Source organism: Lissotriton helveticus, chromosome 2_1 (genome assembly GCF_964261635.1).
Source record: "Lissotriton helveticus chromosome 2_1, aLisHel1.1, whole genome shotgun sequence".
Taxonomy (NCBI): Eukaryota; Metazoa; Chordata; class Amphibia; order Caudata; family Salamandridae; genus Lissotriton; species Lissotriton helveticus.
Window position 1 is genome coordinate 949,974,532 of NC_136059.1, and position 22,895 is coordinate 949,997,426.

General features: G+C 45.9%; 1 protein-coding gene and 1 pseudogene across 3 annotated transcripts in view; one reads left to right on the top strand and one right to left on the bottom strand.

Moving 5' to 3' along the window:
- Positions 1 to 22,895, bottom strand: part of AOPEP (aminopeptidase O (putative)) — a 1,755,563-nt gene that overhangs the window by 1,687,636 nt on the left and 45,032 nt on the right. For all 3 annotated transcript variants that reach the window (XM_078675698.1, XM_078675697.1, XM_078675699.1), the window contains exon 2: positions 10,495 to 11,397. In XM_078675698.1, the coding sequence (XP_078531824.1) occupies positions 10,495 to 11,297 (803 nt within the window). In that variant the 5' untranslated portion in view covers positions 11,298 to 11,397. The remainder of the gene's footprint in view (positions 1 to 10,494; positions 11,398 to 22,895) is intronic.
- Positions 13,938 to 22,895, top strand: part of LOC144820187 (serine/threonine-protein phosphatase PP1-alpha catalytic subunit pseudogene) — a 43,908-nt pseudogene continuing 34,950 nt past the window's right edge.

Genomic DNA, 22,895 nt, shown 5'->3' on the forward strand with positions numbered 1-22,895 from the left:
GGTTGACATTCGATGGAGGTCTGGCCATTGCGGATATTCATCTCTACCACTGTGCTCTACATACATTGGTGGCGAATGACCGGGTGCACGGAAGGTGGGCAAACCCAGCATTCTGGATGGAAATTGCATTTATTGGCCTCAACAATCTCGCTGGCCTATTATATGGGACGCCGATACCGCAGTCCCTCCAGGAGGTGACCAGAGTGGTGTTTCAGACCTGGAGGCCCCGTTGCGCTGGATGGGTTGGGACCACAAGGTCACGCTGGAGATGCCGCTCAGGACAGGTCGGTGGCTGATTCAGGAGATGCAGCTGTAAGGGATTAGGGACTGAGATCAAATGTACACATGTTTTTCTTCTGTACATTTTATTCTATAGTTTTGATAAAGCGCAAACAGCTGCCCCAGCGAAGAGGCGTCCCGGCGCTAGGGAAAAAACCACAGACTCCAGCCTAAGCGAGAAAGTGAGGGAAAAGAGGTAGACTAGGAAGAGGGGAACAGGTGAGTCTTAATAGCCTTTCAGAAGGTGGGAAGGCTTTCTAGGGAACGGATGTTTAGAGGCAGAGCGTTCCAAAGCTTGGCTCCCAAAACCCTAAAGGAGCGGCCGCCAATGCGGCAGAGCTTTGTGCGAGGAATGCTCGCAGGAGCTGGTTTGAGGATCGCAGGTCTCGTCGCGGGACATAAGGAGTGAGGAGAGGTCGTAGCAGTATAGGGCTTCCGAGTTTAAGGATTTTGAAGGTCATAATGAGGGTTTTGAACTGGATTCTGGAGTCGACGGGTAGCCAGTGCAGTTTGCGGATAGTGGCTCTGACCGAGCATCTGCGGGGAAGGCCGACTAAGGCTCTTGCCACAGCGTTTTGCACGCATTGCAGTCGTGCTATTTCTCCTTTGTTGGCGCCTAGGAGGAGAACATTGGCATAGTCCAAGCGAGAGAGGATTGTCGCTTGGATGATAAGTTGGCGGACCTTAGCGTCGAAAAAGCCAAGTATGGGGCTGAGACTCCTCAACAAGCCAACACAAGTGGCAGCAACTTTCTTGGTGTGGGTCTGATAGCTAAGTGAGGCGTCCATTTAGACTCCTAGATTTTTTACTAGGGATTTGGGAGGAGGAATGGGGCCTAAGGATGAAGGCCACCAGTGCTCATTCCAGTGGCTAGTGTTTTTACCAAGGAGCAGCACTTCCGTTTTTCCCGCGTTGAGCTGTAGGTAGTTATCCATCATCCATTGGGCCACTGCCGCAAGACCATCCCTGAATCTAGAAGCCGAGATGGAAGGGCCTTCCGTGAGAGTGATGGCCAGCTGTGTGTCGTCAGCATATGACACCAGCGTCAGGCCCCATTCTTTGGCCACTTCTGCAAGCGGCTGCACGTAAAGGTTGAAAAGGGAAGGGCTCAGTGCAGTGCCCTGTGGAACTCCCTGTGCAATGGGATGGGGTTTGGATAAGAATGGAGGGGCTGACACCCGGAAGGATCTGTCCTTGAGGAAGGAACAGAACCATGTCAGAGCATAACCGGAAACTCCAACCGACTCCAGACGGTTAAGGAGGATGTCGTGGGATACCGTGTCAAAGGCTGCGCTGAGGTCGAGGAGAATCAGCGCAGCACTCTGACCGGAATCTAAGATCGTCCGGAGATGTTCGGATGTAGCCAGGAGGGCCGACTCCGTGCTGTGGCCCGGTCTGAACCCCTTTTGAGATGGGTCCAGGATGTTATTTTGGTCCATGTGTTGGGACAGGACGCTATTTACATGGGCCTCTGCAAGTTTGGACAACCAAGGGAGCAGAGAGATGGGTCGGAAATTTTCCCGTTTAGATGGATCTAGAGTGGGTTTCTTGATAATGGGTGAGACCCAAGCTTGTTTCCAGGCTGTCGGGACACAGGCGGAAGAGAAGGAAAGATTCAGTATGGCGGCTAGGGAAGGCAGAAAGAAATTGAGTGAGTCCAAGAATTGGGTAGGGTTCATGGGATCTGCAGGGGAGCCTGATTTAACTTTTCTGCACAGTTTAGTGAGGTCGTCATAAGAGATTTCAGGGATGTGAGTCAAGATGGTACAATTAGAGGTGGGATTGGTGAGGCTAGTAGGAATAGTGGAGTGCTGAGGGAAAGATCTGTAGATATTTTGAACTTTCTCTACAAAGTAGGTGGCAAGGTCCTCACATTGTTGCGCGGAGGAGATGCTGGGGAAAGGAGACCTGTTTCTCTGCAGTTCTTGAACCAGTTTGAAAACTATTTTGGCAGGGTTAGGACTTTATAGGGACCCCAGTAAAAGATTCATTCTCCCCCTGATGTGCAAATTTCGTTTCAAACAATGTCATGTAGCAATGTTTTTTTTTTACAATCCCTGCCTAAGCCCATGGTTTGCTTGTCAGCAGTGTCTTTTTTAACTCAATCATGGAAGATTAGGTGGCAGTACAACATCACTAAATGAATTTTAAATAGTTTTTAATTACTACTGTAATAAAATGTGCTATTTCGTGTGTAAATATCACAATTTAGGAACGTTGAAAATACTTGTGGACCTAAACATTATCAACAGCATGTACATACAACCTCAATAGGATGATATAAAAAATATATTTTTATTTATATTATTTTAGATAAGTAAAGCTAGATACAAACAAGGGGGAATAAAACATATCAATCGTCTATATTTACACTAAATTCAAACAGTCACATTGCAAAATTGCGATTTTTGTCTGGACCTAAGATTGAATGAATTATATACAGCATCAATCATGGATATATGAAGACCTGTATGCAAAGATTCAATTAACAAAAAATATACAGACAAAATAAGCATATCTTTTATACAGAGGACAATCATTTCTGGCATGGCTCTTGAAAATCTGTGTCCTACGCGCGTTTCGGCTGTGTGCCTTCATCAGGAAGCCATGTACATAATAATTGAGACCTCATGGGATTCCACTGGTGTTTAAACTAAGGGTGATATTGACCCTAGAACCAGGTAGATAAATCTATCAGAAAGATGAGCCCAATATTTAAATTAGAGCCTAGCTGGAACGGAGTAGGGTGGTCCAGGTTGGCTGATCAAAGGATGTAAACTACTGTTTGCAAGGCCAGTATTGGAGGAAACCACTGCTTAATGGCTGGACGATGGTTTGGGAGCGTCCACCAATTTGCAGGACATACTAAAAGCTACGGTTAATTGGATGTCTGAGAACCATCTAAAAGTCAACCCGGACAAGACGGAAGTGTTGCCCATTTCCATCTCGGGCAACCCCTGGAGCGACAAATTTTGGCCTGTGGAGCTGGGTGTGCCACCGAAACCAGCGTCCGTAGCTAAAAGTCTAGGCCTTTACATGGATGATAAACTATCCATGAGCAAACAAGTCACCTCGGTAGTGGGCACATGCATTGGCCTGCTACGACAATTAAGGAAGATCTCGGCCTTACTTTCTTTCTCTACTTTGAGGCATGTGGTCTCAGCCACAATTCTGGCTAGGCTGGACTACGGGAACTCATTATACATAGGCCTACCCCAGCGGCTGCTGGATAAACTACAGGGGGTTATGAACGATGCAGCTAGGCTGATCTATAAAAAACCTAGATCCGCCCGTTCGTCCCCCCTGATGCAGGAGTTACACTGGCTCCCGATCCGCCAGAGGATTGTCTTTAAAGGAATGTGCATTGTACACAAGGCACTGTATGGCAAAGCTCCAAGCTATGTGAAATCCCGTCTATTCCCCTACATACCTGGAAGGACTTTGCGCTCGTCTGATGCTACCCTTCTGTCCCAATCCCGTTTTAAATTGACCACGGTGGGGGGTCGTGCTTTTTCTAACACACTCCCAGCCCTGTGGAACAAATTGGCTCCAGAGCTTAGGAAGGAAAGTAATCTATTATCCTTCAGGAGGAAATTAAAAACTGTACTCTTCAAGCAAGCATGGAGCAGTTCCTAGGCGCAGAAATGGGATCAGTGAATGCTATACCTTATCATGTATATCTGGACAAACAGCGCTTAGAGACCCCGGTGGTTATAACGCGCTATATAAGTTAAATAAATAAATAAATAAATAAATAAATAATGAATTAGAGCGCTAACAGCTGGCGTGCCCGGTATGCAGGATGGAAACGAACATTTGGAATGTCACTAGGATAAAGAAGAGGGATATCTATTCAGTTGGATGACAGGCTCTGTGGCAGGCGTCTGAGCGTCTAAAATGCTGACAGGGGCTCAAAAATGGTGCTGAAGTTTCAAGGAATTTTCGGACTGGAGAAATTGCTCCAGTTTTATCACGGGACAGAGTCCGGGGCGTACGGTAGCACGAGTGAGAGGCCGGGATACCAACAGCTATGCCGTTCTATTCATCAGGCATGCCTATATGACCTCTTTCCATTTTTCTATTCCCGAAACTTCAGCACCATTTAGTCGCCAAGGTTGTACTAAGCCTAACAGCAAATGAAGGCTATATATTTGACATGGTCAAAAGGAAAAAGCCCAGGCGTGTGAGGCCTGCTTCCTCAGGGCATCTGGTTCTTTCATCATTTTCTTTTTTGATTAAAAATCGATGTAACTGTGCTTAAGAAAGGGATGAGTTCTTAATTAATCTTGGAGTTTGAATGGAAGAACAGAATTAAGACAAATTGTATTACCAGGGAATACTACTCGAGAGTCTCCTTGACCCCCCTCGGTGATCATCGTTCCAAATAAATAGCATGCACTATCATGGCTAAGAAGCTGCGATTTCAGTGTACGTAATCATATCCATTTATCAGGCCTAAAACTAATATACAGAAAGATAGGTCTGTTTCCAAAGTACCAATTATATATTTCAGAGACACATGCGTGTTTGCATTGTTAGAACCAGTCTGAGCGAGCGCACACACACAAGCTCAATATTATGTTGTTAAAACAAGAGACACAATTTTGGAGAAACTATGAGTTTCCACTGCAAAATGTCAAATGTATTTTCCATGCTAGTGGCTACTAATGAAAGAATAGAACTGATCCATCACATGAGTATGGTAGAGAAATGCATTTCATGTCATCTATACATGCAGTCTTCATTTGCCTGCCACTGCAAAGCCATTGATGTAAAGAAACAGTCTGCCTTTTCTCTGCTAAACCGAACTACCTAGCCTTTTAAACATCAGAAAGGCAGACACTGCCAGTGCCATCCTAAGACACGGATATATCCATTTTACTAGCTATTGTGAAGGAAAGTTTCAATTCTATTAAAGACAAGGAAGCGAGGATTATGCAATACAGTTCTCCATTTTATTGCTCAGCAGTCAAAACCAACATTAATTATATCAAACAAAAATCTAAGCCTACGAATCGCATGAGTCTTTGTTTTTGTACTTTCAACAGTCTAACCATAGAGTCTACCATATAAAACATCCACCAAGGAAAAGCACTTCCTCTTTCTTTCTGCAATAGACATCTTTCCATCTTTTTAATTCAGACATCTTGTTTCTAATCCGTTCCTACTATATAAAAAGAATAGCTCAGCAACCGGGACTCAAAACAGCAGTCCAAACATTGTTAAGAGAGAAACCTCAAACACATTATTAGCAATAAGATTACAGCACAATACCATGATATAATAGTGATATCAGAGAAAGATAATCATCCTCACGTCTGTAAACCCACAAAAGTGACTGGGAGGGACAATCCTCACCTCTGTGTCCTTAATAGAATTGCAACGTTCCTTCACGACAGCTGGGACATTTTATATTCTATGTACGGATCAGAGGCACAGATTACGCAAGTTTAAAGCTGGCTGACTACCAGTGAGGCGATTCTCGGGATCGGATTAAAATAGGTCTCAAACGTAGAGTTTGAGGACCAATCTGCTGCCTGAGGATATCTTTCAACTGTCCCCCCAAAGAAATGGCCTTTGAGGCCATTGCCCCCTAACAGAATGTGCACCAAAGGAGAAGGTGTCAATGCCAGTGTCCTGTATAATTCACTTCACCCATTTGACGATAGTAGACGCTGACACCAGCTTTAACAGCCTCTTACGGACTATGAGTAGTTGCTTCATCCCCAGAGGATGGTATTCTTCTGTCATGGCCTTGTAGTCGGAGGAACCCAACCACACACAGCTTGGGGTGAGAATGGAAAGCTGAGTAATGCACCAATCTGGCACTGGTTTTGGTTCTCCTAGATATAGGAAACAAGACCCCATCCGGAGTAAATATGCATGCTGTGATATCAAGCGCTCGCACATCTGACACCCGTATACAGGAGATCAAGCATTATAGAATCACCAACTTACCAGACAATTTAACAACGTGACAGATATTCGTTATCTTGCCATGATAACAAAAGACGCAGAACCACATTTACTTCCCATAGAGAGGAATAGCAGTGTTCCGGGCGAGAAGACAACTAAATACCACTCAATATTCTGCACACATGGGGATGTTCCCCAGGTGGTACATTGTGGAATGGTAAATAACCCTCCAAAATGGCAGATCTACAAGCATTAATTATGCGGTATGCTAGTCTGGCACCCACCAACTCCGACAACAAATTCACAATGTGGACGACATCCACCCCAATGGTATTGAGGTCCTGTTGCTAACACTAGCGTGACCATCTACACCAAGCTTAATTGTAGAATTAGCCCAAGCTCACTTGATGAGTGTAGCTTATGATTAAAGGCCTAGGACAAAACAGGATCCCCTGCAATCCTCCACACCATCAGATGGAGATGGAGAATGCTGTCCTGAACAACTGGTGGAAGTTGCAATGATCGTCTGTCAGGAGAAGAGGAGTCTGAGGAAGTGGGATTGGAAAATCTGGATACCAGACTTGCGACTTCCACAATGGTGTAACCAGGAACACCTACGTCCGCTGACTAACGCTGTGAGACTATGAATCATCAAGAACAGTTGGACAAATACCCCCAAAAGTGGCCCCAGTCCTGAAGGAAGGCATATGTCCCTTCCCCCTACGAATCAGTTCGTCAGCTGAAAAAACAGGATAGTTGGTGATTGAGTCTGGAGAGGAAGAGATCCATTTGATATGGACCCCATTTGAGCATAATCGTCAGAAAGGCAGCCAGGTCCAACTTCCAAGCTGTAGTCCCTCAGATGAGGAGAGTGTCAATCCGTCGTCTGATTCAGATGACCCGGAAGGCACTCTGCAGTGGCAGAAATCTTGTTTGCCAGACAGTGGTTCAAAAAAATCCCTTGTCAGTTTCGCCAGCACCATGGAGAGGGTGCCCCCAGGCAATTTACGTACTGTCTTGCCGACACATTGTCCATCTTAAAAAGGATGGAGCAAGAGACCTTCTTAGCTGCCAGGCTATAGATTGCAAACAACCCTGATGTGTAGCGCCCCTTTGTTGCTTGGCCACGGTTCTCTGGTGGTAACCTCTCCAGACTAGGCTCCCCAAACCCTGACAGCTCATATCGGATTCTATGACCAGATCCGGATTCGTACCGAAGATGGCCCTGCCATTCCAGGCTTGCATGTGGTCTAGCTGCGGATCTCAATCCGTGTTTCCAAAGAAAAACTGACCTCCTGGGCCCCTCCTGAGATGCATTGCTTTCAACCACTGTAATGCAGCAGCCCTGTTAAAATTGCCTGAATAGACGAAGAGAGAAGTCTGAAAATCCTGGCTAGTTGCCGGAGAGAAACGCGTTCCTCCATTTTTAAGTGACGGTATACTATCCATCTGTTAAACTCTCGCAAATTGATGTCAAACTGAACCCTTTTTCTTTCTTTTCCAGCAGGAAGATGTTGCTGAGAAAACCCCTGGGATGGTGGGTCGTGGAGACAATCGCCCCTTTGTGTAACAAATCTTGGACCTCTCGGTTCACTATCTACATGCCTTCTTGTGAGAAAACTAGGGGCTGAGGGTCCGGACCTTGCCGGGAGGTTCCACAGAACTCTATGTGGAAGCCCTCTACTATTTGCAATACCTATGCATCCCCTGTGAGTGATGTCCAAGTCCAAAAGAACCATCAATGCTCCCACCTCTGGTAGGGAAAAAGGGATATCGCTCACCATTAGAGACCCCATGGGATTGGTTTGCTCCTTGGGAGAAGCTTTGGCCGCCATGGCCTCAACCGTTGCCCCATGTGGGGTAGAAGCTTCCAAGCTTGTTTTGGTTCTACCACTGAAGGGATCATCTGGCCTGGGAATGTTCACGCAGCAGGAAGAGCGCCCCTTACCTCTTCTAACCCAGCCAAAAACCTTCTGGTTAAACACCTTCTGGATAGACTGATGGGCCTTGTCCAGAAAGGAAAAAGTTGTAAGTATCTTAATGAAAAGGTCTCCAAAGAGACCCACAATTGCTACCGTCCCGGTTTCCGTGGTGGCCAGCTCCCCTAGATTGGGGTGAATTTTATTCAACAAAGAGTGACAGCGCTAATAGATAACGCACAGTTGGCGTAACCCAGTAAGCCTAGAGCTTGCTGGCCCAGTCGGAAAGGATGATGGGGTCAATCACATCGCCCAATCGCGGACTGCCTCTGCCATACTGAAAATCTTGACAGGAGGCCCCAGGACATCCAGAACCTTGTCCTGGCAGGATCTCCAGGACTGGTCCAGACCCTTTCTATGGGCTTTGATAAACTTTGTGATAAAGGTTGCCATTTTGCCGTCAATTTCTAGGGTACAGGCCACCTTACCAGCCAGGAAAGGTCTCTGACGCTCAGCCTTCAACCATCCTCTGACCTCTTTGTCCATAGGCTTGTGAATGCAGGAAGTCACTTTGGTCGCCACTTTGCTGGCAGGAATCCAGTCTGCTGAGCGGGAGTGGTAAATATCATCAGGATCCGGCAGGTCCTGAGTTTCTGCGGAGTAGACGCAACATGATCATCCAGCATGAGTCGTTTAGTGCCGCCCTCCAGTCTGCTGGGACCTGGTTCATCACCAGTGTCCTTTTCGGGGCTAATGGACTCTTGCCCGGCATTATCATCTAGCTCCTGAGGGGAGTAAGCATCGTTGTCATCAGGGATAAATCCAGGCAAGGAAGCGGAGTCCTGCATCACAAATCATAAAGACGCTCTCTAAGGAAAGCAGTGAACAACCTTTCAAAGGCATCCACTGGGGGGGCTACAGTCCTGGCCTAGGGGCAGGATTTTGACACCTGTTTACCCTGACACGCACCCTGAGTGTCCTGAGGGGGTACAAGCCCCGCACCTTCCACTTGCGGGGTTGCAACGTTACATTGGGCTGTATGCTGGACTATTTGCTTACTCAGGGTTATAAGACCGAAGAAATTGCTCACTGGAGGGAAACATCAATGGTGCCTACTAACTCCATGTGAATGGGGAGGAGAGACTGCTTCTCACCCCAGTCCCCCAGAACTCCACGTTGGAACCTGCCATGGGGATCAGGTACAGAAAGGTGTCTACCACTATAGACGGGTATATAAAGGGGTCACCCCTTAGAATTAGCCACACAACAAGGTTTTAAATCCTTGTGAACCACTGTAGGGTCAGTAATAGTTTGTTACGGAGAACCCGACTTGTAACTGCAAGCAGAATCGCCGCATTGGACAGACCGGTTCAATTGCATAGCACCGCAAGCCCTCTAGCAGTGCTTAAAAGTCGCCGCATATATAACGTTCCTGCTGAGGGTGACAATGCTGTGACATGCTCCGCAACAGCAGCCACTAACAAAACAGTGCATAAACAGCACAAATACCAATAGGAACTGGATACGTACAAATAAGGCACTAAGGAAAAGCACTTATAAGGCTGCAGAGCAGCGAAGAAAGAGGAAGTGCTTTTCCTTGATGGATGTTTTGTACGGTGAACTCTATGGTTGGACTATTGAAAGTACAAAAAAAAAACTCATGGGATTTGTAGCCTTTAATGTTTGATATAATGTTGGTCTTGCCTACTGAGCAATAAAGTGGAGAAAGTTATTGCATAATCTTATCCTACGGTCCTGACATAGACTTAAAAAACACAATCCCTCACGGAATGCCGAAAACCTACTGCTCGAACCTCCAACTTTCAAAAGGTTAAAGGCTTATGCAATCTTTCTCAGGAAGTGCGACCAGAATTTGGAACTCACTTCCTCCATACCTTCGCACTACCACCTCTTTCCACTTCTCCAAAAGGAACTTAAAACTCTTCTCTATCAAAGACACTGCTACCAATAATTCTTTCAATCTGAATGTTTCATACAAGTTCGACTGTTCGCTTCAGCTGTGGAATATGTACTTTTGTAACTCTAATGGCTCCAACTTTAGTTTGCAATTTGTCATTTTTGTTAAATATATACTCTGTAAATATGTAACCATAATGTCTGATCCCATTTATTTTGCTCTATTGTAAAGCGCTCTGACATCTCTGGGTAAAGTACGCGCTATACAAAAAGGCATAAATCAATAAATACATTTTGGGGTTCACCACACTTTCACAATGCAGTTACAAACACTGCAAAAACAATTATTCAGAAAAGCAAGGATGAGTGTGGAAGACATGACTACATTTGATAAACTACCTCTGGCTGTGCTATCCACTTATACCCCTCATAGAGAAGGACAATCGGAGGTACAACTTCTCACCTGCTGCTCTGGTCCTTGGTCCACCTTACCGACCTTCCCTCAGGCCTTGTTTGGTACACTATCCTGATGGCATGAGGGAAATCCATGGGTGTGAAAGATCCTGCTTTCTTGATCTGCAAGCTCCACGTGTCAGTGGTAAACTGGAGTTGACTCGAGCTGGGAGCCTTACTGCATCGCGTGTAATAATCATGCTGTTCTCTCCAACGGTGGTCCGGGATGGAAACAAGTTCATGCACAATCTCATTCCTCAAGTGTCCTTTGTCAGAAACGTCAGTCCATCCTTGGCACCTTGTGAGGTTTTCAATACCTGGCACCGCAGCAACATCTACCTCCTCGACTTTTAACACGGATAGATCACAGCAGTCCAGCACCAGCACAAACTCTTCTCTCCCGTGATCCTCAGTGTTGTGAACATTTTTCTTCACACAGACCACAGAAACAAGTTCAGTGTTGCACTCCGCTTGGTTTTTGTCAGAAGTGTCTAGTTCATCTTTACTGACAGCAGCAGAATCACAATCTGGGCTGATTAACGAAGCATTGTCTACTTCAGTTTTGGGTTTGAGGCCCTCTGTAAGTGACTTTTTGATACCAGTGTCCATTAGCTGTGATGAACATGCTACTGATGGTGCACAAGATGACTTCTCATAATGGCTTCCAGGTTCTAGAAACAGAACAGCAGATCCAAGCAAAGTTTGACTCTCAAACCCAACATCCAGCTCCAAGGTATAATGCCTCACAAGCATGTGGCTCGTGTTGGCCATGAGCGGCAGGTCATCCTGAGTCGCATCCATCCCAGACTGCATTGTGTTCTACTGAAACAACTCAACTGTACCATTACAAAACATCACAGTTTACCACCAGACCCTTCACGCAGTAGCTTGCCACCAAGTCCAGTTGAATTATCTGCAAACAATAAAAAACAGCCACAGAATTATCAAAAACATCAAATATCTAGGAAGTAGAAAGTCGACTTGTGGAAGGTAATTGTAAATTCTTAATTCTAATGGGAACAAAATGACCAGATGTCCTTAGCCATTATTTTGTGGCGATGTGAATTTAAACGCATTGTAAAAATCTGGAATGTTTAGATACATATATTTCAAGTAACTGCAAAATGTGTTCATATATCCAATTACCATTCTAAAAATAACAGTTCTGTGATTTTTCTCACAAAGGGGAGTAGCCTTACGAAGATTCCTCAAAAGAGAGTACTTTCGTGCAGAAATAATTCCAAACGCAATGTATAGCGCAATTGATAGTCTTATTTTGGAACTACTGCTGATAAACAATTCCACTCAACTACAAAACAGCGCAGTTTATTCACCATAATGACTTCTGTATCGCAGGCCTGTCTCCCGTTTCAGGAAAATGTTGAACATCCTTCCCAGCAAAACAGAGGACTTGAACATTTTCAAAATCAAAAAGAAAACAAAAACTTCTGCCCCTCCCCCGAGTGCCTGTTCACTCACCGGCTGCCTCATGCCTCCTGTAAGCTTGCTTAGCTTCAATTAATCAGCTGAGTTTTTTTTCTTTAAATCTAAATATTTGGATGCATACATAATTTCAAAGAATGAGGATAGTTGGTGGGTGATTACATGAATTTAGAGCCACAGGACTAAGAGCGAAAGAACCCCCAGGGTGAGCGCCTTGTCTGGTTCTCATCTCTATACTTCTGTGAATTTTTCCATGTGTCTCTGTGAATGGTGGGAAGGGTTGAAAATAACAAGGGATCAGAGGTTTTAGCTAAAAGTGTTCCTCAACACGGCCTGACTTAATAGGCATCAGTCTGAGAACCATCAGTCTGAGAACCAGTGTTGAATGCCTAAATTGTCCTGCTAATGCAAACTATGCATTGGACAATAGAAGCTTTAGAATTCCTCAGCAAGGGTGACAAAGAATTGATGGTTGAGCTAAATATCTGCCACTTCGCGTTGAATTAGTAAGACCTGTGCCGAAACCACACCGTCAACTAAAGAAAAGGAACACAGTCTTGAAAGCAAAGCTCGTCTGCTCTATATGCAGTGGTCTGTTTCAGTATTCTCATAAAAACGTGGTGGAGAGCAAGATGTCCTTGTACACAGATTTAAATCAGTTCTACTTTGGAAAGGTGGAGTGAATACTTAATTGAGTGTTTGTCAAAACATGACATAGTTGTACCTTTCTTGATGTAATACAACAGAATCTTTCCCAAAAGTTGGGACCGAAGCGTCTTCAGAGCTAGGTTTATCATTTTCAGGTCGAGGATATTTATGTGAAGGGATCTGCCTTTTGGGCCACCTCAAGGTGGCTCCAGGAGCTGCACTCAGAAGGCTCAAATGCTATTTATTAGCATTAACATTAAATTCACTAAAAGCTGTTGAAAAATGAGAAGCATTTTAAAAATGGCTGCCATTAGATGACAACAGGCAGAGCTCAGTAACGAGCAGGTGCGTGGCCAAGTAGAACACACACAATTATGATGTGTTTTTCATGGATGAGCAGGGGGCTGCGTGCAAACTTTGGCAATTGAAAAAATAAATTGTTGGAGAACACCAATCAGGAGGTGAGTGTGGAATAGCCCAGGGGAGGGGCAGGTGTATCAGGAATAGGGGAACAAAAGTAACTATGAGGATGAAAAGGGGAAGGCGTAAATAAAGGGAGGTCCCCTTCCTCCCGGAAGAAAAAAAAACCCAGAAAACTATCCAATGGCTGCAGGAAGTAACAAAGGAAAGATTAGTACTAACATTTTTATTTCTAATGTTACCTACTACGTTTTAGAAGGCAACTTTTTCACATAAAATTGTAGCTACATCGAGTTGATCCACAGACAAGCGTATGGGTCTACTTGAACACATGATGATGAGGCCAGAAGTTCTCAGGAACGGCCATGCCTTGGATAAAGTGAGTGCCCAGAAATGACAGCAATTTCCAGGTCAGATGCCATTTTCTCTGGAAGGGGAAAATTCTTTCTCACTGCCCCATCTGGCAATACATGTTTGTACAATATGTGGATGGGTATCAGCAATCACTGTCGTGTTCACCAAACGAGACCCAAAGAAAAATAACAGTAAAACCACAAGATACAAGTAGTTGTTGAAAGTCTAATGCAGGGGAGCTCAAACGGGCCAGTGAATTAAATGGATTTTGTCTTTAATCATCTTTGCATGACATCATCAAGGGGCATCTTCTCTGATCAAAGATGATAGTCAATCCAAAGGCAGGTCTCATAAACACTAACAATGTTTCATACATCAAGGCAGACATTTCACTCTGTTGCATTGCTCCAACAGTAGTATTGATTTGTGCTAGTATCAAGGTACAGGCCCCTGAGGAGCCAATTAAGGAGTCCAGTCTGTGCACACGAGGGGTAGAGGAGCCAAGAAATAATTAAATGAAAGGTCCCTCACTCATAGTGTGCTTGGTGTTAAAAATGGACATTCGTGCATGCATGATGGGGGTCGGACATGCCTTGGCCCTTCCTGGTTGCTTGTGACCATATTGCCACAACAACCAAGAATTATCAGGAGGTTGACGCAAGAACATTGGATGATATGGAGTGTCATGGAAAATCATATCCAAAACCCGACAAAAAGTCAGAATTGGAAAGCATAATTGGTAGGTGAGTCAGGAAAGCATCACACAAATCATGAATGGAAATGCTTTTCTTTAAGGTAAACCTTGTCAAAAATAATGTATTCTTCAGTGAAAACATAAGAGCTAATGGAAATGGTTTAGCTACCATAGATTGTTCACTTTAGCTCGTACTATGAATAGTGTAGTTTAAATGGCGTAGGCAATAAGCAAATTTGAAAGACCAATAACTCTCATTCTAGGTTTCCCACGTGTAGTTTTAAACAATATTTTATCTTCCAACCATTTCCCCATAAATGAGTGTGGAAAACCTTGAGAATAATTTGAATAGCTTCCTTCTTTAATAAAATGGGTACAGTATTTAAACGGTTATATAGCTTGGCAACCCACAACGCCAAATTAAAGGAATCCACTTTGTGATTTTTCACTTACGAACTGTATTAAAAGATTTGGATTAACAGATAGTTAACTCTGTGTTTATTTAGAAGTCATAATACTTAAATATGTACAAACCTTTGAAACATGAACAACCTCACAATTCCGCCTATTTATTTTATGTTCAGAAATACTTCCAAACAATGAGAAGGAGTTAGTTAGGTCAGGGTTTGAGGTTTTAGGCATAGATACAAATAATAAGATACTGGTTTCACACGAAAGTGTTACATTATTAACCCTTGCAAACTGTATGAGTTCTCTGGCAGTTCAGTTGTCCTTCGAGAATATCTCTCCTACTAATATGAATATGCCATAGGGTACGGTGTGAGATAACCACCTGCTTTCTCTTCCACTACAGAGGAATGGCTTTATCTACTGCTCCGGGGGCACAGAAAATCTAAAACTGGGGGTACACAACAAAGCGACACTTGTGGTGTTCAGCCGGTCTTCTGATAAAAGCGTGGGGTACCTTGCCAGGCGAACCCTTTGAATGGAGATTAGAGACTCTGTGTCATAGATGGAGAAACTTGTAGAAACCAGAATTTTGAGTTCAGATATTTCGTAAAAAAGTTTTCTTACAAGACCCTCGGGCATTTTTTAACATTAGACTGGCTACAGTAGCAAGTGGTGCTCTCACGGACATAGACAACGTAAGCGAGTCAGAAGAACTCCTCACCTGCGTTTTCCTCTTATATTGCAACTCTTAACAAGCATTTGCAATGCAAAAGGTCTCGCATTTTCTAAACTTTTACCTATTGGTATTGTAAATGACAATGCTTTTTATTATTGCAGGTGTTTAAACATAAATAAAAGGCATTTTTATTTACAATGCCAATAGATCAAAATCTCGCAAATGCGAGACCTAATGCATTGCAAATGCTTGTTTTAACCAGCATCATCATTTTCATGGTGATTGAAGGCAACGAGGGCATAAAAAGAGGGTCTCGTCATCATCTTTTCTGCTTTGCTGGTGGTAAGCTCTGGCAACCTGGCTCCCTTAAATCACTGTCAGTCTCCCCAACATGAGCACTGACAATGAATACAGGAACTCCGTTAATACACTGAGCACACTGCCCACCTACTGAACCCTGACTACGAAGTGTTTCCAATGCAGATTGCCGCCATACAGGAGAAAGGGCCGACACTGAAAAGCAGGTGCCAAACTGCAGACAATGTTGGAACTGGGTGAAATCGATACTGTAGTATCTAAGGAAATGTGTTGGGGGCTGGGGGGAGGGGGTGGGGTTGGGGGAGTTTGAGGGTTTTAGACAATGAGTCAAACTAGCTTGCTTATATACTGATAAGATACCCGTATGGCACAAAACCCCATGCTGGCTTCTCTGCAGACATATAGGCCTACCACCTGCTGAGACATATAAATCTGCATAGACTGGGGCATATTCACAGTGGGGGGAATTTTAATACCCTCCAGAAAATCCAAGACACTGTGAACTGCACACCTCTTGACGTGCTCTTATGCTACTGCGTGGGCGCCACATGTAGAGAGATAAACAGTGTTCAGAGCTGCTGCTGGTTGCACTATTGGGATACATCGAAAAGGTACCGCCAGGTAGGCACAAACTTACTGCATTAAAGCTTCTCCTAGTCAAACTTAAACTAGCAAGCTATGCATTGGGGTAGAGGAACCTCTGCCAAGAACAACTGGATGAATACTGGTCTTTAATGCCGATCAGGTCTGGACCGAAGGACATCAGAAGTCCATTCAGGATGTATCTAGTGCAGCAAGCTGAAAGCCACCATGAATCACAGGAGTAGGGCGTGTGCCGATGGCCGACAAGGGGGAAACATAATTTACCAGCGGCAGTCGTAGAGACTCTGGGGCGAGGTGGCCGCACCGACGGGTAGGGGAGTAAGCAGAGCTTATAAGCACAAAGAATAAAGAGTGCAACTCTGGGAAGGTTGCTTTGGGATGGAGGGATGGGGAGGGAGGAGCGGGTAGGTTTCCAATCAGGAGCTGATAAACAAGCTAGGTGTACACCCACTGACGTCACGGGAAACAAAGATGGCATTGGCCTGTCCAGATGGGTCGTCCTAAAATTAGACAGGGCGGTAACAAAAAAGCCCGATTTCCAATCATGTGCCATCGTTTAACATAAACGATGACGCAGGCCAATGTAAAGCAGGGGCGGGGCTTCAAGTCCCCGTCTGAAATTGTATTGATTCCAAGAAGCCCTCGCAGACGCTGCAACACCTGGCGAGAGCTAAAAAGGCATACTAGCATAGATAAGGGATGGATAAACTGGACAAAGTAAAACACACTTTTCAGATGAAGAGAAGAAGTGGCATCATAATCTGCATGGTTAAAGAAATGCTGTGTCATTCAGATTTGGAAACAACTGATCCGCTCATTAGAAACACATGGGGAAAATGTGCTCTACATTATATATGGTGCAAGGTTGTATCTGGTTGCGGGTACTGTCTGCTAAGTACTGTTTATGGTTGTTGCGCTTTCAGTGTCAGCACTGGTGAAGGGTGGACCTTTTGGGAACATTCTGCATCCAAGGGATCAGAGTTTCACAAGTACATTATGACATGTGCAAACTCAGAATCCTTGGAGAGTCATCCACGACAATGACTGGTCGCTTATAGCGTGAAACAAGTTATTTTATAGGAGGTTAGGTATGAAGAAGGGAAAAGCCAGTAACAAGTCAATTTTCATCTGCTGGACAGTACCAACAAGCTTATAAGGCAATATACATGCGCTCCACAGTGTAACGCTGAGCTGTGGGCTGCATAATCGTTTCAATATTTTTCCTCATCACTTTGACCCAGATCAAGAGGGAAAAACAAAATTGGGGAAAGAAGGAGTAAGAAAAAGACGGAAAAACAGAGCCAAAGAAAGAGAGCGGGATGAAATAAACTGCAATAATGAGATAAAGGGTAAGGGATTGTTTGCTAGTGGATGAAAGAGGCACGAGGACAAGTTAAGACTATGCAGCTTTGGTTTTTACATTGCAGCATTCAGTAGCATCAGCCAAGCAACATTTTTACAAATTAATTTACAAATGTTGACCAATTAAGCAATAATCAATCCTACCTGCCCCATCCCCACCATGATGCGGGGAATGTTCTGTAGCAGAGAGACAAGATTCTGGCACCTAACCATATTTATTTATTTATTTGAGGGTTTGTAACGCGCCGGAATCACACCCGAAGGTGTATCTCCGCGCAGTGCTGTAGAAGAACAGGTCTGAGCAGGCGCTAATACTGGAATAAGGTTGTCTTAAGGCTTTTCCTGAAGGCTGGGTGGCTAGAGCACTGTCTAAGGGAGAGAGGGAGGTTAACTTTAACATTAACTTTAAAATTGGAGGTACAGCAGGAGGAACAGTGAAAGAAAGCCAGGTGCTATGCATGTGTTGGACAGGTGCACCATGACGTAACCGGCATGGAGGGTTCTGTACATCACCTCTCCATTCTGTACATCACCTCTCACAAGTTAGTGCGATGACATTTGCATCAGTGTCCTGATGTCTAAAATACAGCAATGTCTTTATCACTCCCTGCCACAAGACCAGCTCAGGTTTATCACTGGAGCCTCCTAAATATGTTACCTCACAAAATGTGACCTGAGCAATCGATAACTGCCTAGAATATTTCTGCGGCTTACAAGAGTAAACTTGTGAAGCAAAATATTTGGACTCCCTTGTTCACTCTTGGAGCTCATTCAACAGCTGTACTTGTGCCCTTGACGGCACTTTGTCGGTAGTATAACTCCCCTGAGAAGAAAAGCTACTTCTAGTGTGCTCTGAGGCATTCTTCTTCTAATGCTCGAAGACACATTGGTGATGAACACTTAAACGGATCAACTCAGTCCCCGTTTTACTATAAATCCCCGAGCAGACCCTAGTCCCGCCTTACTCCTAGAAGGTGACTGTTATATCTTCATGACTCAAGCCACCATTTGACAAACAGTGTAAGGCGCAATTCCGTTATTCTTTTTAACATGGTCAGCGACCAGCTGCCGCCTCCCCCCCAATCCGGCACCCAATACCCAGGAACGTGGACACGAGACGTCTTTACTTTTTGGAAGGCGGGCGCTAGTCGCCCGGCCGTATTTATTAAAGTATGAAATTAAAAAAGGTTTTTAATTGCATAATCAACAATTTATACAAAAATCAGCAGGACATTTAGATACACAATTCTTATCAACAAGTTTGAGAGCCTGACCTTAACAAAACTCTAATACATGTTGTTTCCTAACTTAGACTAAACATCCTCATCTTGATTTTTGTACATTTCTGGCCATATGGCAGGGTCACTACCGGTGTCAGGTCCTACAAGCTGCGCCTCCCCTATAGATGTGCGCATGCGCAGTGTTACCCCGGGAATTGCCCGGTCTACGCCCTGAACTCCATTTACCCACTAAAGGAGGGCCCTTACTCTGCGCCGGTGGCGTCATGAGTCCACGCGCGCGGGGTGGCTACCAGCCTAAGGAAAGCGTGAACTACTCCTACCCGCGCTCCTTTGCCTATTACCTTGCCCCTGGAGTTCTGGGAGTGGCCCGCAGGCCCCTCCCCCTGGGCGGGAACCTCCATAGGATGATGCCCGCCCCCTCAGACCTCAAATATGTGCTCACCGATAATGACCTTACCGCCACAGGCCAGCATTGTTAACCGACGATCTGGCCTCCCCCCTCTAGCCCCTACCTAAGGAAACCCTCCTACTTTCAAAACCCTCTAGCCAGGCCCAGATATTGTCAGACCACAAGACATTACCCTCCTCTGTTAAATGAACTCCGTCCTTTAAGTAATACTTGTCGCCCCAGATGCACCCATGAGGTATTGACTGCAACAAGGGGGCTCAAAACAACCTATCCAACCGTGTGTTGATCCTCCTTACCGAGTGATTCAACGCCCTGACCGAATGTCCCCCCCGCCACTGTAGTCGAGGTATGAGTTGTGACCATACTAGTGTCCAACCGGGGCAGGTCCTGGCCATCCAACCCGCCGTTGAGATAATCTCCTCAATCAGAATGCGCCTACCCAGTGTTGCCAAATCATTCTCCCCAAGGTGAAGTATCACCACTGACGGTGGAGATTGCCGGCGTGCTAAAAGCCCCTGGAAGAATCCCCTAAACTCGTGCAGACACAACCCCCCTCTGCCAAAGAACGTGATGTCCAACCCTAGTTGTGCCGCCCTTTTCCTCCTGTCATCTGACATAAAGACACATTCTGCTCGTTTTACATATGAGTGACCCACAATCCAAACACTGTTCTTCATCGTTTCCTGGCTGCCGCTCCGTGCTGATGTATGTTGCCGGTGCCCGACGACAAATTCCTCCCCTGCGTAACAGGTCTGAGAAACTGTAAGAGAGCGGAAACAAACCAAGCGTGAGTGACATGTAATCATAGCATGTCAATCCGTACATAACGTTTGTAGCATTCTGAGGACCATCTCCCAATTGTCTTCACTCTCTCCACTGGGAGGCCCCCCGCCACCGCCTCAGTTGCTGCCCCAATCCTAAAGGAATGAGAGCCAAACTCTTTAGGGTCAAGACCTGCTTTCCTAACCCCCATCTCCAATACCTTCCTGAATTGATATCTGGTCAAGGGGCTCCCGTCGGCGTGACAGAGCAATGCCCTGCCCGCTGAGCCCACCAGCAGTCCGTGCAATAATTCCACGTGCCTCACTGGGCAGCAAGGGTTGGCGGGGGCCCGTTGTAGAACTATGGTGTGGCCCCTAGACTCCTGGTCGGTCTTTAACTTCTGAATAGTCACCCACATGGTGTCCTCCCTTATCGTCACACTAGCCCTTTGCAAGCCGCCCAGTAGGTCTGACTTAGAACCTGCCACCAGTTCGCTAATTCTCAGCGCCCCATAGAATGCCAAAGAGAATGCTGCCCTAAAAAGAAACACCTCCCACTCCGAGCTACAAACAGTGTCCAGCGTGGCCAGTAAAGCTGTCAGCCGGGCTAATCCTATGGGCTTTCTCTTATCCTTATGATGGCCCTGAATACGGCGCCATCCCCTCAAAGCCTTACGTATCATAAAGGTATTAGTGGGATCCCGGAAGCCCCTAGCTTGAGCGAAGAATGATACCGCTGCCCTATGTCTGTTTGCCGCTGCTACCGAGCGCCCTTCCTTATGCATCCATTCTAAATAGGCTGCAAAGCCATCCTCCTGTGCCCAAAGTACTTCCCATTGTTGTCCCAAAAAAGAACGATAAGACAAAAACGCCCCTTCGTAAGCCGTCTTGGTCCTGGGGGCTAGGCTAGCGACCACGAGGTCCTGTAATCTGGGGCACCAATCTGCCAAAGTACTGCTGGGAAGTGTGCTGGCGAGGGGTCTGCTGTGGGAAGATGTTCCCTGAAAACCTGCATTTTGAAGCGAGAGAGGGAGTCAGCTGCATTGTTCAGAACACCAGGGACATGTTTGGCCTTAAAATTGACATTCAGTTTAAGGCACTGCAGAACAATTTCTTTGATCAGACGAAGTATGAAAGGACACCGCGCCCCCTGCTGGTTGATACATTCCACCACCGTCATGTTGTCTGACCAAAACACCACTGATTGGTTACATAGGTGTTCGGGCCAGACCATCAGTGCCACCCATATTGGGAAGAGTTCAAGGAAGCCAATGTTGCTGGTCAGAGCCCATGTCCTCCATTCTTCCGGCCACTGTTGAGCGACCCACCTGTTCCCTAGGATGGCGCCAAAGCCCACACTACCGGCAGCATCAGTCCATAGGCCCAACTCCGCTGATGTTGAGAGCGGGCCGGGCCAGACCACCCTGCCGTTAAAATCCTCCAGGAATGCCATCCAAATAAGCATATCCTGGCGAATTTCAGACGATAGCCGAGTGCGGTGGTGCTTTTCCCTCAGCCCCTTCATCGCTTGAGCAATGGAGCGAGAGAAAGGGCGAGCCATGGGGATGATTCTCAGTGCGAAATTCAATTGCCCTACCACCTCCTGTAGTTGCTGCAGAGTGACCTTCTCCTTCCGGAGGCATAAGTGCAGTGCTGTTTTGAATTTGTCCACCTTGTCCCTAGGTAATCTAAAACATCCTTCCATTGAATCAATCTCAATGCCGAGGAATTCCAAGCAGGTGGTCGGGCCAACAGTCTTCCCGGGCGCAAGCGGGACCCCAAAAGCCAGCATGAGCACGCAAAATTCCTGCAATGCCAGTGCACACTCCTGAGATCCCGCTGTACCCAGGAAGAGGAAATCATCTAAATAATGCATGACCCGCTGATGGCCCGTCACTTGTCTCATGGCCCACTCAAGAAAAGAGCTAAACATCTCAAAGTAAGCGCAAGATATAGAACAACCCATAGGCATGCATTTGTCCATGTAGAACATATCCCCAAAGGTGAAACCTAAAAGATGCTGATCCGCTGGGTGGACCGGGAGGAGGCGAAAGGCTGATTCTATGTCTGATTTCGCCATCAGCGCCCCGGGTCCCGTGGCCTGTAATAAGTTAACAGCCTGATCAAAAGAGGCGTATTTAACACTACAGATACCCTCGTCAATGGCATCATTCAGTGACGTCCCCCTAGGTGCTGACAGGTTATGGATCAATCTGAATTGCCCTTTCTCTTTTTTGGGGACAACTCCTAATGGGGAACACACAAAATTGGGTACTGGCACTTCAGAAAAAGGGCCAGCTATCCTGCCTAACGATAGCTCCTTGTCAATTTTGGCGGCCACCACAGCCGGATTGTGCTTGACTGACAATTGGTTTCTACAGTGCGCGCTGCCTGTGTATCCCGCGGCCGGGATCCTAAAGCCTTTAGAAAAACCTTCTTGGAGTAGGGTGGCCGATGTGTGGTCCGGGTATCTGTTCAACCATGGAATCATTGCCACCACATCCACTGGAGTGGGGGGGCCTAACCTGTTTGTCTTATAGTGGCTTTCCCCTACCCCTTTGACCTGTGTTTCCCTGCTTGGACCTACAGGCAGTTTCTGGATGAGAGGGGTGCCCACAGGAGGAACATGCATGTCTAAACTTACACGCGGCCCTTGTGCAGGTGCGCCTATTAAAATCCCAGCACACCCCTTTTTTCTCTGTACCACTGGCCCTAAACTTCCCAGGTACCTCACTCGTTTGGGGGGGCTGAAAGGGCTGTTGAGGTCTAGAGAACACCTTGACCGAACCGAACTGGGGGGGAGGTGCAGTGTCTGAGAACTGTTTGTGCCAAGCCATGGAATCTACCGTGTCCCATGCCAATGTTCTATTAAATTCCAATGCCTTCCTGAAATTGACATCATACCCTTTTTCCATGCCTCCCCAGAATACTGTTCACTCCACCCCACAATCCTGCTCGAGTAGCATGCCAATGCTGCCTGCAAATCTGGAGGACGCTCAGCTTTAATAGCAGTGAATACAGCCCACGCTTTCATCCAGTTGTTGAGAGTTTCCTCAACCCTAAATCTGGCA